Below are 17,516 nucleotides of genomic sequence, written 5' to 3' on the forward strand. Positions count from 1 at the left end.
TTGTTTTATGTATATTTTTTCCTTTTTCTGGGTTTTTGCCGCCATGTCTCGACCCGTGTCCCGCGGGAGCGGTTCCGGGCCAATTTCCAGAGGCCTAGATGAGAGGCGGGAGAGAGCGGGAAGCGACTCACGGCACCCAAATGTCTAATACCTGAAATCAATGTATCGAGAAATGATAAAATAAAATAAAAAGAAAAGGATAAAAGGAATAAATTCAAAGACAACCGTACTAAGTTTCACATGTGCCTGGCTTTAGTGGGTGGCGTCTTCATCTACACGCCTCCTCCAAGCTCCGGGCTAAGCATCCACGCCGTCTTCCTTCGGGCACCCGTTCCTGAGCCGCGGCGCCGTGTTTGCACCAAAAGAATGGAAGCACGGCGCCACATTAAGCCGCAACTGACAAGAGCACGATACCTCGTGCATTTAGTGCTATTTTCTCAGCTCCCTTGGAGAGGGATTTGCTGCCCCGTTTGGGGGAGGATTCTCGGCTCCTGACTCGCTCGGAGCGTCCCGTATTCCCGCCACTATATTGTGGTAGCAATTGAGAGGAATACCGATGTGCAGCTTGTACGGAACATGTGCCGTGTTACATGCAGCGCAGTGCATTCAGGTGACATTCCCAATGTCTTGTAGTCTAACATGCATCTTTTTTTATATCTTCATGTGCTGTTATTGTACAGACCTCGGCTGGAAGCTTGATGCTCAGCTTCTGCGCCTCTAAATGACACAGGACGTTGACAAGTGAGCTGTTGCACAACTAAAAGCAGCCACTTCTTGCTCTGCATGTCTCGATCTTGCTACGATTCTTCAACATCGTTTCCCAATATAGACCCGTACCCTGTAGTTGATCTCATGGAAACATCGTGGGCAGGTTACACTACCAACGCCCCTTCCTTCAATTGTGCACCGCCTATTTCTGCCAGCCCATGTGAAAAAAAAAAAAAAAAAAAAAAAAAAAAAAAAAAAAACCCCAGACACAGCATCTCGCCATTCTGCAAAAATTATGCTTCACCGCCAAACATCAGCAATGCATCCAAGCCCATGCCACGGAGGAGTCCGCACAACATTTCCCAGGGTGGCCAGCCTTTCCTTTCACCGCGGTACAGTGCATGCTTGTCATCAATCAGGTTACCGGCTTCGGTTCACGCAGAGATCGTTCCGAGGACCCCTATGCCGGCAATAAGGGGACGGGCTGGCTGCTTGTCAGTAGTATGCATATACCAGGTCGGCTTTCTCCGAATACATGTATCCTGCATGCATCTACGGAGACAATAAGGAGATAAAAAAAAAGGGATATCACATAGGAGGCCCAGTCCATCGGATCATTGACAAGCATTTGCCCGTCGGACAAGGCAAAAAAAGAAAGAAATGTATGTTTCGCCGACGTTCACTATGGGTCTCTTGGATGTCAGTCATGATGTGAGTGTGGCATCATTTTCGAGGCAAGGTGAGTCCAAGGCCCAGGGTGCTGATGCAATACTCGTACAGCTGGCCACAGGAGCCTGTACTACCCCCAGCCACGATATCAATCAGCATGGCAACTCGAGTGGCTTGAAAGCATGGCCAGATGCATGTGCCAGCGGTGCACCACCGCAGCATTTGTTTGTCTCCAGCCATAGCCCGCCATCACGACTCCATACTGTGCAACGTCAGGGCGGATATGACCGTCCATCGCCTATCTAGTGGTAGCCTCGGAGATTCTACTCGGCCCGCTCCTGTAGTAAATTGTCCCAAGGATCTGGATGTTGCTAGTTGAATGTAACGGAATCGAACACTTGCTACCAAGTTTGTCGCATCCAGCTGACAATTACTTACTGATTTCTTTGTATAGCGACACGGAGCAAGCAGTAACACCAAGTTTAGGCGGAGCATCGAATCTGTCTCTCACGATGTATTCGTTTTACTGACAAAGGTATGGCGGTGGGCCGATCTAGACTGCTCATCCGGAATATTGGGCCCCGGAGCGATTCCATACAATTCCCGAGGGCCTCGAGCAAAGCAGAGAGCCTTGTGGGCCAGACAAACATGCAAACTGCAGACTTATTCAGGCATCCGCGTTTGTCATGCCGGCCGGCTTAATGCTTTATGAGCTATCTTGCAACAATAGTTACGCTTTTGCGACGGCCCCGGATCCCTTGTGCTTCAGACCCGCTGCGGTTACACAAGATTCGCACTCAAGAGGATGACTGATTCTCAGGACCAGTACAGACATGGAGTACTCGGACAAGTACCGCTTGTACCAGATGCAACATGCGTTTGGAATGCCAAGGGTCACAAATGCGTTTCTTTTCAAGGTTCTCCTTCGTTAAGGAGCATCAAGCGTGCCTCTCGGGTACCAGGCAGAGGACAAACGGCAAGGCTGGCCTTGGTAGAACTCTGCAACGGAAACCGGGTCTCCCCCCTGACGTTATGCGTCCTGTTGTGCCGTGGAAGCTTTCTAGAATGCGAATGCGCCTTTCCGAAATTGGTATTCCCCACAGTCTCCGTTCATTCTCGAAACAAAGGGGACCCAGTGACAGTGCGAATTTCGCTTGACCCGTTGTGTGAGGCTCTTTGGTGAAGCACAGGGGTGCCCTTGGCTCTCTTGCTCTCGTCGACAGGGCAGGGGGATACGTACAAAGTACGCACATCGACGATCGGTCCGTTCCACTCAAACTTCGGCCAACTGTCGCCTTCGTGCCGTCCGTACGGAGGACAGAACAACCCCGGCACGGCTCTACTCTTGACACGTAGCGGAGCACATTTCACAGGCCGGAAGACATCCGTTATTGCCATGGGTTAGTGCCGCCGGGGAAGGGGGCAGTCTACGATTCAGATGAGCAATGAGAAGGCAGCAGTATGATTCTGAAACAGAAAATTTCTTTCTTTGGCAGAAAACGGCAAATCTGTACACCGGCCGAGCGGCATCCATCGTGTGCCATCCATCGTGTGCCGTGCCTTCTTCTATAGCCGCGGCACAGGCATGCATGTGCTTCGTGCGCCATTGCGAGCGAAACATTCACGCGCATGGCGATACTATAAACGGGCCTCTAACAAGACACAGTATGGGCTACAATGTACTCGTACAGCTTGGGGTGTCACTCCCACAAATGCTTCCCAGATGGGACAACAGACCCTGACAGGAACTTTGGGTTTGGTCATTTTAGGCAATCTTCCATACGCCGGGCTGATTCCCTTGAAGGAATCCCAACGATTGATCCTGGTCTCGCCTACTCGTGCAACGGGACACCTGGCGCAGTCAAGTCTTTGAGCTTCCAGCAAAGCTTCCATGGCCGCGGCAGAGAGCCCAGACGCACACATGCTCACGTACCACGTTCATGCCAACGCACAGGAGCTTGTACTTTCATGATTTGCGCCATACTGGATGCTATGGAGCGGTACATGCACGGAGCATTCTGCATCCAGGCAGCGTTCAACGTTGAGAGAGACCCCGGTATGCTCCACTGCTTGTGATCAGCCATGTGGATTTGGAAATAGCTACGCCTGGCAGAATCTTCAGCGGAAGCTCTGTTGCACCCTGTCAGTCGCCTTTGGCAAAATCTAACCCCGGCTTATAGCAATACTCGTAAGGCGATAATAGAGTAGCATCATCGGCTTGCGATTCAGCTCCCGTCCGAATGCAACCTACGACTATGAAGGAGCATTCGTAACGAATAGCGTTGCTAGTGCATACTGGCACAAGTGGTATGGCTTGGTCATTGACCCTTGTTCCGGAAGCCCTTCCGCTGGTGAGATGAGAGGCAATAAGCAAGGCCTGTGGTTGGTTACCAGTTTTTGGGAATAGTGGTTTTGCCCAGCCGCCCATCAAATGAAACAATTAGCAGTAGCTCATGAGTGCTGCTAGCGGTTGGAGCAAATTTGCCGCCAATTTTAACGAGTCGTACTCGGACAAGCACATCCAGCGTCCAACTGGTGGACTGACGACCTGTCATTCAGACTCGCGTTCACGGCTCTGCGATTCATCGCGAGTCAGCCTCATGAAGACCAGCTTCGTTATTGTTGTCGCCATACAGCACGGAGCAGGATTACGGAGCACGGCAATGCGCCAGCTGCATACCCGACGGTATCGCCGTGTTCGCCTCGCCGCATCTTGAGCTGATAGATGGAGCCGGAGAAATGCCAGCGTTTACTTTTGTCTGAACCTTGTTTCCCTCCCCATCTGCATCTGCACCGTTGTGGGTTGCGATTCATGCGTACCCCGACTACGAGCATGCATCAGCTCTTTACGGACAATGCCCATCAAGGGGGCGGCAACAAGAGCCGGCCTGCCAATGTGGTTGTTTCAAAACCAACAAAGCGAGTTCCAAGGCAGCTACACTCATTCGGGGATTAGCAGTGACAGTAAGCAACCGCGCCGTACTGTAGCACGTTTCTCCTCCCCCCTTCTTCAAGATCCATGTCTTTAATGTTTCTTCAGGGCACGGGCTTCTTAACGCCACTGATTCGGCTTAGCTTTGCAGTCTTATTCAATGTTTGACGTACAATTTACACAAATACCTGAACATTGGGTGATGTCGACAGACAAGAAAACTACTCTGGTGCCATTGCAATATACAAGCAATTTCTCCTATTGATTCTGCTCCATATAGTACTGTCCAGCGAGCTGGATCTAGACAAGGCTCTGTTGTCTGTTGAGCACGTTTGCCTGGAGAGAGGATCCACGATTCCGCTAGGGTCATGGCGCCGGGGAGCATTTCCGCCTCGGAATTTCTCCTGGGCAACGAGTCTTTAGCGTTTGATGGAACGAAGAAGAAGAAACGAAGGGCATTTCTCGGGGACCCAGCCGCCTGGGCGTCGGTCGGAGGCCACCAGCGCACGGCGGAGCTCGCTGATAACTGTCGGCCATAACATAACCTCGCCGTGCTAGCAGGGGCTTGAATGAGGCCAGCTCGCTTAAAGGGCATTATGAATATGGAGTCAAAACGGGACGAAACAATCTTTTTCCTTCTGGAAGCCCCTTTGGTCACCTGTCACGATCGATATCTATGGCGCTAGGCAGGAAGAAGCCGCTGGCATATTAGATGCTGATTTTACTTTGGTCAGGTGTTGGGGCGCATATACAGAAGATATGGGAGTCAATCTCGGCATTCGAGGACGTGTCCCTGGAGCACTTGTGTGAAGCAGTTTAATGCAATGGGGACATTCAAGGATGCGTGCGTGTGACTGATTCACGTTGACTCCATGTGGAAATGCAACTTATTACTGCTACTACTGTTGAGCCTTGTTTCTGCTCCGCAATGCAGTAAAGGCGCAGATACAGCAAGTCAGCATGCTCAAATACAGGCAGAGCCTTGTAATCAATCCCCAGGATCGTGGATACGCGAGCAGGGTCAGCCTTGTTCCCCAACGTGCGGACGAAAAGTCGCGGTCCTTGCAGCACGCCACGTCACATGGAAAGGTCATGTCATCGTGTGACTTCGGGGCTGCCGCTGAGATTGAGCAGCGCAGCTCCGAGACAATTCCCTCCGGTGAGGACATGTTTTGTGGCTGCTGAGAATGCCAATATGGGGTGATGGCTAGGGGGATAATGGGCGGCTTTCGTTCGACGAAGGAGAGGCGCCACATGTTGAAGCGGGCAGGTTTTGGCGATATTTGGATACCATGCGGATATTTGAGCCCTTGCTTGGGAAGTGTTACGTATTATTACTCCGTGTTTCGTAGGGGACAAAGTAGACTACGAGTACATGGTTTGAGGATGCGGATACGGATACGTCTTTGTGCGAGATGGTGTATATCCGTATGCTTTTCGGATTTACATTGAAGAAATCTGTCTGGCTCATAACGCATATGGGCTGGAGAGACATGATGGTGGCTTGAGCAAAGAGTGGTGAGTCTTTGGTTTTGAGCTGTGTGGTTATTTCGAAAAGGAGCTGGTGTCGTGATTTAGCATCTCAAAAACTAGGAGTCTCGTCTACATAGATGTGTTCGTATGGCGATGCGTTGGTGGAAATCTCATGGTTAGCGATTCCTCTGCTGAGCTTCATAATATATATCAACACTACGTATCTTTTAGAGGGAATGAGCTGAGTTGCTTTAGAAAATTGTCTTGTATGTCAATTTAAACGGAGGTTTGTGATGTTGGTGATCCGTTTTCTTTCCGTCTGGGGCCTCCTGGGGTCAGGTAGGCTCACTTGAGACGTCTCACGAGGAACAGATTCGTCTCTTTACAGTCTAGAATTATTTTCATCGCTATTACGTTTAAACCATCAAGGAGTAGCCGAACATGAGTTGAGCTCCTTAAACCTGTTCAGAAGAAGATCAGAATCTCACGTCTTGGCAGCTCTGACTTTAGACTGGGAGAGACCTCGACGTTAAGGAGCCGTTGTCCTCCAGCACTTGGTATTCTAGACAGTCCTGCCCGAACAACATGGTCCAAGCACAACGCAACTGGCTTCAAGCCCGCAACTTCTAGTTCAATGACTCAACCAGACCAGAAAGGATCGTTCCGTCAGGTTACAAAAGGCAGCGATAATCCTGCTTGAAAATGGATTGCGCACGCAACGCTTTCAAGACCAAAAGACCACCCGACGAGACAACGCACCGCAATAGCCGCAACCCGACCGCAACAACAAGATGGCTGAACGAACAACCAAATCCACAATCAACAAGATTGCACACCGAAGCTCCAAAGAAGGAAAATACCGAAGCTAGGCGAGGCAAAAGCACAAGCTGAACCAGCTGAAGGGCACCAAGAACTCCAAGCTGGGCAAAAGGGATCAAGAAATCATCAAAAGAGCCGACAAAGCAGCCAATTAAAGGCTACACACATGAAGGTCTGGAATCGCTGGATATCGCTAGAAATGGAGCTTCTGGAGAAGACGCACCTGCACCGTGACCGACTTACGACGCCTCATATCTCTTGGGACGATGCATCGCAATATTTTCGAGCTTCCTGTCAGAATACAATCGCGCTGCGTGGGAGGACTCCATGAAAGACGTCAGCTTCTGGCAACATAGCCAACTTACGACGCCTTATATTACTTAGGACGACACTTTTTTTTTTTTTTGAAGCGACAGTTTTGCGTATCCTCAACGGAACTATTCCCACCTTCTTCCTCCACTGGCCCCCTGAAGATGGAGATGTTCACGTATATACCCACTACACTGGGCCTCCTTTACGGGAACTATCGTTCTTTAACAGTCACCATCGTGTTTTAAGTCAGGACGGGATCGAGAATATCCAATTGATAGAATGGGAGCACCCTGATACTGAAGATGCGGAGGGTTCCGACGCTGACTACTACGATGACAGAGAAGTAAATATTAAAGAAGACGGCGGCTCTGAATAAGATAATAATAACGAAGATATAGATATAACGAACATAGATGATCTCTCAGAGATTGATGACGAGCTGATGGACTTTTACGCAAACTTACTCGAAAAGAGCGATGGGTCTCAGACCGATGATTCGACCGGCAATGCTTACCGTTGTGAGTCTTCGCGAATGGATGGCTGGAATATACTTGTCATGTAGGCATGTAGGCTCGTGATACTATTACAAATGAATACTCAATATGAGATAGTAAGATTCTGCAGGTGCGTGTTGGAGCAATATCAGAGAAATGAGCTTCGTCTGCAGGGTAGTATTGGGCAAGGGAATCTACCAAAGCTTGATGGTAATTGACATAGGGCACTGCGGGAGGCATTCTACCTAGACTGTAGTAATTGTTTAATTTAATCTTATTGCTCCAACTATGTATCTGCAACTTGTTTGTGACTATCGTTTAGATGGTAATTCAAGAGCGTGGTGACATGTGTCTATAACAGCCTCTTACGGACATTAGACCTTGATAGAAGGGGGAGAAGAAGCAGATTAAGAACTACCATACTCTTAAGGTTAGCATTTCAAATTGAATTTATTATATTGATTACCATAAAAATGGCATCCAAATCAGCAATGAATCGTATAAGCCCATTTCCACCACCACCATTTATCTTCTCTCTACCAAGTGAGACTGCACTGTTAATCAGGTACAGGTTACACAGCACCAGCACCCAGCAGCCAGGAGTACTCCACTAACGGACGGCCAGCTTTCCTCCTCCCCCACAGCCCCTCCACCCGTGACGCAGCATCATCACCAACCAGACGAGCTTCCCCAAATCCACCTCCAAAGCTACAGCCTCTCTCTCTCGATCTATCGCCCAATCGAACACCTTCCTCCCTCCCGCCACCTCTCCGAAAAAGCAGCAAAAAGGGGGAACCCGAAACCAAAACAACAAAGACAGCGCATAGCCTCCCGAGACTCGACTCACCATGTCAATCATCCAGCAACACACCGCCGCGTCCCTCACAGACGCCTGGCGCACCGTCAACATCGACATCCTGACCGAGGACTCGAGCGTCAACTTCGACACGTCGACGCTGCACCCGCCGCAGCCCGAGGTTTCCGAGGCCGATGTGCGCACGCTGTCGACGCAGGTGCGGCAGCTGCTGAGGGGGGGAGACGCTGAGGGGGCGCTGAGGGGATGCCTGGAGACGCCGGTGTACAACGGGACGGATGGTGCAAAGGAGGCGCATCTGCAGACCATCATCGAGGTGCTGCAGTCCATCAAGGCGAGCGACATGACGCCGCTGCTCAAGGGCATCTACGCGGCCCCTGGCGGAAGCGAGCTCCTCGACGTGCTGATGAAGTACATGTAAGTCACAACGAATCACATTCCCTCCTCCCTAAGAGAGAAATAGCGAGGGAAGAAGAAGCAAGACGGAAAGCTGACGGAGGATGCCCATAGCTACAAGGGAATGGCCAGCGGTGCTCCCGCAGCCGCCGGGCTCAAGTCTCCCGCCAAGATGACACCGCAATCCACCGGCTTCACCCAGATCGGCTCACGGCCCGGCGCGTCCAACGAGCCCGCTTCGGCCGCCATGAGCGTCCTGCTGAGTTGGCACGAGAAGCTGGTTGAGGTTGCTGGGCTGGGATGCATTGGCCGGACGATGACGGACTGGCGGAGAGTATAATGGCGCTGTTGAGTATATAAACGGACAAAGGGTTAAGCCTACTGCGAAATCATGTATAGAGGGGGTGCTGAAGGAGCCCAAGGTGTTTGCTTTATTTTTCCAATGGAACAATGGTTACTGAATGGTAGCATGGCGCCATCCATACGTTCGGTTGACATATTGACTTATTTAAAAAAAAAGTTTGAAATCCTCCATTATTCATACATGTGGTATATATACTACTCCTTCTTTTCCAGAATGTCTTTTAGATTCGTCTCTCCACTTCCTCTAGCCAGCGGCTTCGGCTGGTTCTCACCTTCACGCCAACCAATCATGTATATAATTCTAAAGGTGGCAGGAATTGATCCGTCGGGGTTACCATGCAGGGCCCGATATATGGCATCGTTGGCAAGCAGAACATCTCTCCGGATAGGTCCCATCTCGCGGTTTAAAATGGCGTTGCTCTCGCCCATAGCCTGAAGATCCTGCATAAGGGCAAATGTATCGGGGTAGTCGACAATGATGTCGTCAACGTCTACAGTCAGCATCTTGAAGCCTGCCTTCTGCAGCAGGCCGCCGACATCACGCACGTCAGCCAGCGGCGAGACGTGGGGAGACATGCCGCCTCTCCGTTCCTGCTCCGCCAGCTGTAGTGACGTCCGAAGCTCAAACAGCGTATCGCCTCCAAGCATTGCGCCGATGAATGGGCAGTCCGGCTTGAGGATGTTGTTGATCTGGGACAGCACTCCGGGGAGATCGTTGATCCAGTGCAAGCTCAGGGAGCTCAACACAAGATCAAACGACTCTGGCTCAAACGATACAGTCTCTTCATCGTCGACGACTTGGCGGGTAATGGCAATCTTCTTGTTGAAATCGTGGCTGGCATCTCGGTAGAGCCTGGCCTCGGAGGAATCGGTTGCGACGAGCTCGCCGATGCGGTCCGACAGCGACGGTGACAGTGGCGTGTTGGGATCAGGGTCGGGATTCTCGCGCGTCAATGCTTTTGCGACATTGCAGGAATTGGCGCCGAGGTCGAGAACCTTGGGGAAGTGCCGTTTGATATCCTGTCGAGAGTAAGCTTTTGCGTTTGGCTCTGGGTTGAGCATGGCGAAGCAGATTTGGACTGACAAGAAGTCTCTCTGTGAGCCGTATAGCTACTTCGTCCTTTAGATAGTCTGCCTGACGACTCTCTTCCTCATTGGAAGCTGAGCGCTCCTTCTGAAGCCATTTGACCCTCCGATCAAAGACTTGGAATCGAGTTGATCCGGAAGCGACCGCATAGAATCGGCGAGGGGCAGCTGCGAACTGGGTGCTGTTGAGAGGGGCAAGCCTGGCGAGGCTGCTTTTGCCCCAGCTCATGAATGAGGATGAGCGACACGTGGACATGACATGCTCATTTGCAGAGCAAGTCTGGACTGGAGGTTGTATTCAAGTCAATTCAAGCTTGGTGATGGAAGAAGAGGAAGAGGAAGCAGTGAAGCAATGAAGCAATGACGCCGGGCAGCCCATTCATTATCGATTGCATCCAATAATTTCTTAGATTGAGTGCTTCTCAGCGCACGGGCCACCCGGCCACAGGGTCGCAGCCGCTGGCGTTTTAGCGGCCAACCCGCTACAGAAGCATTAAGAAGCTCCTGATTTAGGCTCCACGCAACAGCCAAAACGGCCCTCCATCCATCCTTCGACCTTCTCCGAGCCGCCCGCAAGACGCGACGCTCTTGATCTCGCAAAACCGTGACCACCAGAGGCTCCACGTAATCGCCCAGACGCTGCTGCATTCGCTCTGACGCATCTGTCGGCGAGGAACCGTCTTACGGCAACAGATCCATCATCTCGCATTTGTTTCGTCTTTTTTAACGCCGCCTACTCTGTCCCCGTGATAGCCGGCCGCTTCTTATCGCACAAGACCCGAGACGATTACATATCCAGCCTTCGCGACGCCGTCGATGCTCGCCGCATAAGCCAGACCGACGCAAGCGATCCCGCCTGACTATGCGATCCCCCCGATAGACGATTGGTGTCTGGCTTTGCCTCCCGCAAGGATTTAATTACCGCGACAGTTGCTTCGCAACCCATCTCAACCCATCGATTGAGGAGTTAAAAATAACGAGGTCCGAAAAAAAAGGGGTCCAACATGTCGTCGTCCGCATCAGGCTGGATTAGCCGCTCCAGCAGCAACAATGCCAACATGCGAGGCCTGGTGCAGTTCATTGCCGATTTGCGAAACGCGCGTGCCCGTGAGCTGGAGGAGAAGCGCATCAACAAGGAGCTGGCCAACATCCGGCAAAAGTTCAAGGACGGCAACCTCAGCGGCTACCACAAGAAGAAGTATGTCTGCAAGCTGCTGTACATCTACATCCTGGGGTGGAATGTCGATTTCGGACACCTCGAGGCCGTCAACCTGATTTCCGCCAATAAATACTCGGAGAAGCAGATTGGCTATCTGGCCATGACGCTGTTCCTGCATGAGAAGCACGAGCTGCTCCACCTTGTGGTCAATAGCATTCGCAAGGACCTTCTCGACCACAATGAGCTCTTCAACTGTCTTGCTCTGCATGCCATTGCCAACGTCGGAGGTCGCGAAATGGGAGAAGCTCTCAGCGGAGAAGTACACCGGTTGCTCATCTCGCCGTAAGTTCCAACACACGCGCGCATATGTCTGGTGGTGGAAGGGGTCGTTTGGCTAGCTCGAGACTGGAAAAGCTAACTAGTGAGTGTGATCTAGAACTTCGAAATCGTTTGTCAAGAAAAAGGCCGCTCTGACCTTGCTGCGACTGTACCGAAAGCACCGGGACATTGTACAGCCTCAGTGGGCCGAACGAATCATCCATCTCATGGACGACGACGATCTGGGTGTTGCGCTGTCCATTACCTCTCTTGTCATGACTCTGGCTCAGGATGACTTGGAGCAGTACAAGGGCGCCTATGCCAAAGCTGCTGCTAGACTTAAGCGCATCCTCATCGATGGCGAGTACACCACCGATTATCTGTATTACAAGGTTCCATGCCCTTGGCTTCAAGTTAAGCTTCTGCGGCTTCTGCAGTACTTTCCTCCTTCAGGTACGTTGATATTCCCCCTCCAAGCTATGTGCAACAAATTTACCGGATACTGACTGTGCTTGTGCAGAGGATACGCACGTGCGTGAGCTGATTCGAGAGTCTCTGCAAAAGATTCTCAACCTCGCCTTGGAATCAAGCAAGAACGTGCAGCAGAACAATGCTCAAAACGCGGTTCTCTTTGAGGCCATTAATCTCATCATCCACTTGGATACCGAGCAGGACTTGATGAAGCAAATCTCCTCTCGCCTAGGACGCTTTATCCAGAGCAGAGAGACCAATGTTCGATATCTTGGTCTCGAAGCCATGACCCATCTTGCCGCGAGATCTGAAAATCTTATTCCGATTAAGCAGCACCAGGACATTATCCTCAGCTCTCTCAAGGACCGCGATATTAGCGTTCGCAGAAAGGGTCTCGATCTCCTCTATAGCATGTGCGACTCGACGAATGCCCAGGTCGTTGTTGGCGAGCTTCTGCAGTTCCTTCAGAGTGCGGACTTTGCCATCCGTGAGGAGATGGTTCTTAAGATTGCCATTCTTACGGAAAAGTATGCCACTGACGTCCAGTGGTATGTCGACATATCTCTGCGGCTGATTGCCATGGCTGGTGATCATGTTAGCGACGAAGTGTGGCAGCGAGTGATTCAGATTGTTACCAACAACGAGGAGCTCCAGGTTTATGCCGCTCAGACCGCTCTTCAGCACATCAGAGCCGACATCTGCCACGAGACGTTGGTCAAGATTGGCGCCTACATTCTTGGAGAGTTTGGCCATCTCATTGCTGATCAGCAGCGGTGCAGCCCCATTGAGCAGTTCCTGGCCTTGCAGCGAAAGTTGTCGGGATGTTCATCGAGCACGCGCGCCATGATTCTTTCCTGCTTCATCAAATTTGTCAACTTGTTCCCGGAAATCAAGCCTCAGCTTGTTCATGTTTTTGAAATCTACAGCCACACTCTGGATTCCGAACTGCAGCAGAGAGCTTGTGAGTATCTGAAACTGGCGACGCTGCCGACGGATGATCTCCTGCGAACAATGTGCGACGAGATGCCGCCATTCCCCGAACGAGAGTCCGCCCTCCTCTCTCGCCTGCACCAGAAGCACGCCGGCACCAGCGACCGGAGGACATGGGTTGTCGGCGGCAAGTCTGCCAATACCGAGGCGGAGCTCAACATGGCCAAACCCGGCGGTCTTAAGAGGACATTTAGTTCTGCTGTTCCGCTCAACGGGAACAAGGCCAACGGTGTCAACGGTAGCCATGCAAACGGTGCCTCTGATCTTGCCGGACTAGACATGAGCTCGCCAACAAGCGAGCAAGGGCCGAAAAAGGTGCCCAACCTTGCCAGCGCTGCTCATCTGTCTCCCGGGTGGGAGAAGGGCTTCAACAGGCTCCTGCTCAAGGCTGAGGGTGTCTTGTACGAGGATGCCCAGGTGCAGATTGGCGTCCGGTCCGAGTACCGTGGACAGATGGCCTGCATCATTGCCTATTTCCGAAATAAGAATCCAGGGACCATCACGTCCTTCACCACGACGCTGGATCTTGACGAGAGCGAAAAGGGCCATCTCACATGGGATGTAAAGGGTCTCCCCGAGAGCACTCTTGGCCAAGGCTCGCAGACACAGCAGGTCATCATGTTTGAAGCCAAGAAGGTGTTTGATAAGAGTCCCACGATGCGAGTCAGCTACTTGGCTGGTGCGCTGCAGGCACTCACACTGAAGCTCCCCGTCACCATTCACAAGTTTATGGACCCTGCGGAGCTTTCTGCTGAGGACTTCTTCAAGCGGTGGAAGCAGATTGGTGGCGGTTCCCGAGAGGCTCAGGGCATTTTTGGTCTCTCTGGCGGCAAGAACAGCGCTAGGGAACTCACCGAGAAGTTCGTGGCCTCGACGGTCGAGGGCTTTAGATGGCGCCTCCTTGACCTGGTTGACCCTAACCCTAAGAACGTTGTCGGCGCCAGCGTGCTTCATACCTCGGAGGGCGGCAAGTTTGGCTGTCTCATGCGACTGGAGCCCAATTACGGCACTCAGGTAAGCTTATCTTGTTCTTTTTCGTCTTCTTTTTATGAATACTTCTTCGACGTGATGTTTTGCAAAATCAAAGTATTTGCTACTTCAGAACCTACGGGTCATGAGACAACCTTAATCACCTTTGCCCTGATCGTCCATCATCATTGTTTCCCTTTGAATGTTTGCCATATCATGCAAGAAGATCGCACTGCTAACATGATGTTTAAAAGATGATTCGGTTAACGATCCGAGCCACCGATGAGTCGGTTCCCCAGGTTCTTCTCAAGCTCATGCAAGAGCGACTGTCCGTCGGAGTGTCAACGATGCCCGAGAGATACGACCCCCCAACACGACAAGACATCTCTGACGCTTTTGGGAGTGTAATGGTTAACTAATTATTTATTATTCCTCTTTTTTTCTTTTCCGAGCCAAGCTTGGTTTCTCTATTTTATCTTTTTTTGGAATATGTGACAATAACTACAACTACATGACTGACTAGGAAATGTCTTGGCACGCATGGAAGCATATTGGCGTTTGGGAGAGAAGCATGATGGATGATACTAAGTGCCTTGGACGAAGTTTTTGGAGTCGGTGAAGGGGCGAGACTGAGGAGCCTTTATTCTCTGTATGTAGTTTAGTTTTTTGCCCCCGTATGAAAGCGGTGTTTTTTATTTTTTCCATCCTTTTTAGCCAACCAAAAGTTGTAACATATGACGGTCATGAACAGGGGAGCTTTTCGCTGATACCAACTTCCTTTTTTCTTTCATGCTTGATGAGTCTTTTGCAGTTCGATCTTAATTCTGAATGAGACACATGATAGCTCCTGCTGAGATGCCTTCATGTTGTGACTGGTATTGTATTATTCACGTTTGATATATGTATGTAGGGGTTTTTTATACATTTCCATCTTACAACTGTTACGCTTTTGTCCGAGGAGGCCTCTGTCCGAAGATGGTGGTGCCCACTCTCACTTCACTGCTCCCCTGAGCAATGGCTCCCTCGAAATCCTCGCTCATGCCCATGCTCAGCTCCAGCGTATCGGGACTCAGACCGAGTTCGCTGGCCACCAAATCTCTCTGAGCTACTAGAGCCTCAAAATCCTCGTTTTCATTCTCTGCAGTAGTGGCACGACTGCGAGCGATAGCGCCAATAGTCATGAGGCCGAGCAAGTTGAGCCCAGCGCAATTCTGGACGATTTCACGACACAGACCAACGGTCTCCTCCCCCGGAGCACAGCCAGACTTGGCCTCCTCGCCCGAGGTGTTGACCTGTACATGGACATTGAGCTTCTCGAGAGCAGGATTAGCGACCCGGGCGTTGTTGAGCAGCTGGGCCTTCTTGAGGGAGTCGACGCTGGAGACGCAGAAGAGGTTGGGGATCTTGGCGAGGTTCTTGCAGTGGCCGGACTGCAGGCCGCCGATGAAGTGCCAGTGGATGGAGCGAGGGAGAAGCTCTGCCTTTTGGGCGAGTTCCTGGGCGTAGTTTTCGCCGAAATGGGTGTGGGAGGCGGGAGCTTGGTGAAGGGCGAGGACGTCGACGGCCGGCTTTAGCTTTGAGACGGCGACGAGGCGGACCTTGATGCTTTTAGTTTGCCATATATTTAATTTGTCTGACTGAGAAGAACCAGAAACAGAAACTGTGTATATAGAAGAACATCATACTCATGAACCGTTTCTAGTGCTTACATTTCGGCCGTTGGCGGCTGCTGCGACGCGCTCCTTGACGGCACTGAGTTGGGAGATGAGAGCTTGAGCTCTGGTGGGGTCGATTCTCATTTCTTCGGGGACTTCGTCACTCATTTTCTGCACACCATGAGATGAGACTTTTGAAAGACTTAGAGGAGATGTGAGATTTAAGAAAAATAAATACTTTTCTGAGTGGTTGTGAACTGGGGGAGATGATGAATGAAAATGTCATGAAGCAATGACACACAGGTTGAGAAGTTGTGGCCGAGGTCGGCTTATCATCGGCTGTATCGGGGGGTTTTCTAACTTCAATTCGGTAAGCCTTCCGGACAGTGACCTCAATACAGTACATTGATCTGTTTCTTTACTGGTGTTAATGCCAGAGCGGATTTAGCTGATTGAAGTTGCAATTCATGATCAAATTGATCTTTATTATTTCAGCACATTTTGTAGTTTCACCTTCTATAATCCATTTCTTTTTCCTTCGTTGCTCATAATAGACAATGGCAACCGACGTCAAGCAGGCACAGGACGGCAGCTCCAAAAAGCTGGCCTTTGAGCCCAAGTCACAGCACACATCAGATGAATTCCTACAAGACTTTCTCAACCCTTCCTTCGACCCAATCTCATACATAAACGCCAGCTTGCCGCCGCTGGCTCAAAAGGCACCAGTGCCATCGAATCACAATGCCGTGCCCCTTGCGGAACTCGCCACGCAGGCCCAGACGCTTCTGTCGCAGCTGGATGCTCACACAACAAGGCTGTCGGACACGCTGACGCAAATCACCGATGATATCCTCAGAAGTGGGAGCAGGATGTCTTACGAGGTGGAGATGCTGCGAGGCGAGGCGCTGAGTCTGGAGGAGCTGCTGTTTGAGAAGCTGGCTGACCAGATCAGCATGTTTGTGCCGGGAGGGCTGCAAAAGGAGGGTGAGGCGAAAGAAGACGAGGAAAAGTCAAAAGAGAAGAAGAAGCCTGTGGAAGATGGTGGAGACGAATCTGAGGCGAAAGCAGTTGCGAAACCCGAAGCTCAAGCGGCCGGTGCTGAGGGATTGGAGCCTGAGTCTATCAAGCAGCTGCGGACGCTCACCCTCGTCCGCGAGCGCCTGGATTCCGTCATCAAGATATTCGGCGACGCCATGGAATTCACGTTTCCGCCATCAGAAGTGTCTGTTAGTTCAGGATTCCTGTCCGTCTCCGCGCCAGAGCCTGGATCAGACCTGCAGAGCTCGGAGGAGAAGGGCCAGCAAGTTCTCAAGAAGCTACGAGACGAGATATCGACATTGCTCAACAACAAGCAAGACCCCGTTTCAGGCATTGAGAAGGCAGCCGAGAGAATCGAGCAGCTTAAGCAGTTGACTACAGTGTGGAATGGCACGGCGGAAGAGAGGGGCAGGACCAAGTTTATCGAGAGCCTGGCTAAGATGGTGGAGGACAGGCACCGCGAACTACTAAAGGAGATTGATACGAAGAGGAGCGAGGGTGTTGCGTCGAGGCATGAAAGGAGCGGTAGTAGTGGCGTGACGACGAGGGAGATTGCCATGGCGGAGGAGGCAAAGGCGCTGCCGGGAGGGTTTGGGCTGATGAGCCAGCTACAGAAATTGCGCGGCGGCTTGTGAGTTTATGGAAGATTGTTTATTCGTACACGACATGCGTATGTATAGCTTTTCTGTGGGAGACGTAGGAGAATTGAGACTGGAGATGAGAGAGATATTACGAGATACGAAACATGGACGAGGTATCTTAGACCACAGTTAGATGGGATGAATACATTAGTATGTATGACACGATCTCATCCCAATACAGCTCCTTCACAGAGCAAATTGATTACTAT

At 51.2% G+C, this 17,516-nt stretch overlaps 5 protein-coding genes across 5 annotated transcripts; 3 read left to right on the top strand and 2 right to left on the bottom strand.

The window, feature by feature from the left end:
- Positions 1–8,255: 8,255 nt before the first annotated feature.
- Positions 8,256–8,957, top strand: T069G_08418 (ARP2/3 complex 16 kDa subunit (p16-Arc) domain-containing protein; the record flags this gene model as incomplete). Its single annotated transcript, XM_056175628.1, has 2 exons — positions 8,256–8,638; positions 8,732–8,957. 2 exons carry the CDS (start codon positions 8,256–8,258, stop codon positions 8,955–8,957), a joined length of 609 nt encoding a protein of 202 aa, XP_056026577.1.
- A 218-nt stretch (positions 8,958–9,175) lies between these two features.
- On the bottom strand, positions 9,176–10,322 carry T069G_08419 (methyltransferase domain-containing protein; the record flags this gene model as incomplete). The annotated part of the gene is made up of 2 exons (XM_056175629.1): positions 9,176–10,000; positions 10,065–10,322. The coding sequence occupies 2 exons, from the start codon at positions 10,320–10,322 to the stop codon at positions 9,176–9,178; spliced, it is 1,083 nt and encodes a 360-aa protein (XP_056026578.1).
- Positions 10,323–11,070: 748 nt separating this feature from the next.
- On the top strand, positions 11,071–14,392 carry T069G_08420 (uncharacterized protein; the record flags this gene model as incomplete). Its single annotated transcript, XM_056175630.1, has 5 exons — positions 11,071–11,567; positions 11,662–11,996; positions 12,064–13,242; positions 13,282–14,018; positions 14,228–14,392. 5 exons carry the CDS (start codon positions 11,071–11,073, stop codon positions 14,390–14,392), a joined length of 2,913 nt encoding a protein of 970 aa, XP_056026579.1.
- A 522-nt stretch (positions 14,393–14,914) lies between these two features.
- Positions 14,915–15,796, bottom strand: T069G_08421 (uncharacterized protein; the record flags this gene model as incomplete). The annotated part of the gene is made up of 2 exons (XM_056175631.1): positions 14,915–15,610; positions 15,683–15,796. The coding sequence occupies 2 exons, from the start codon at positions 15,794–15,796 to the stop codon at positions 14,915–14,917; spliced, it is 810 nt and encodes a 269-aa protein (XP_056026580.1).
- A 389-nt stretch (positions 15,797–16,185) lies between these two features.
- Positions 16,186–17,301, top strand: T069G_08422 (uncharacterized protein; the record flags this gene model as incomplete). The annotated part of the gene is made up of 1 exon (XM_056175632.1): positions 16,186–17,301. One exon carries the CDS (start codon positions 16,186–16,188, stop codon positions 17,299–17,301), a length of 1,116 nt encoding a protein of 371 aa, XP_056026581.1.
- Positions 17,302–17,516: the final 215 nt, after the last annotated feature.

This window comes from Trichoderma breve, chromosome 5, assembly GCF_028502605.1.
Source record: "Trichoderma breve strain T069 chromosome 5, whole genome shotgun sequence".
Taxonomy (NCBI): Eukaryota; Fungi; Ascomycota; class Sordariomycetes; order Hypocreales; family Hypocreaceae; genus Trichoderma; species Trichoderma breve.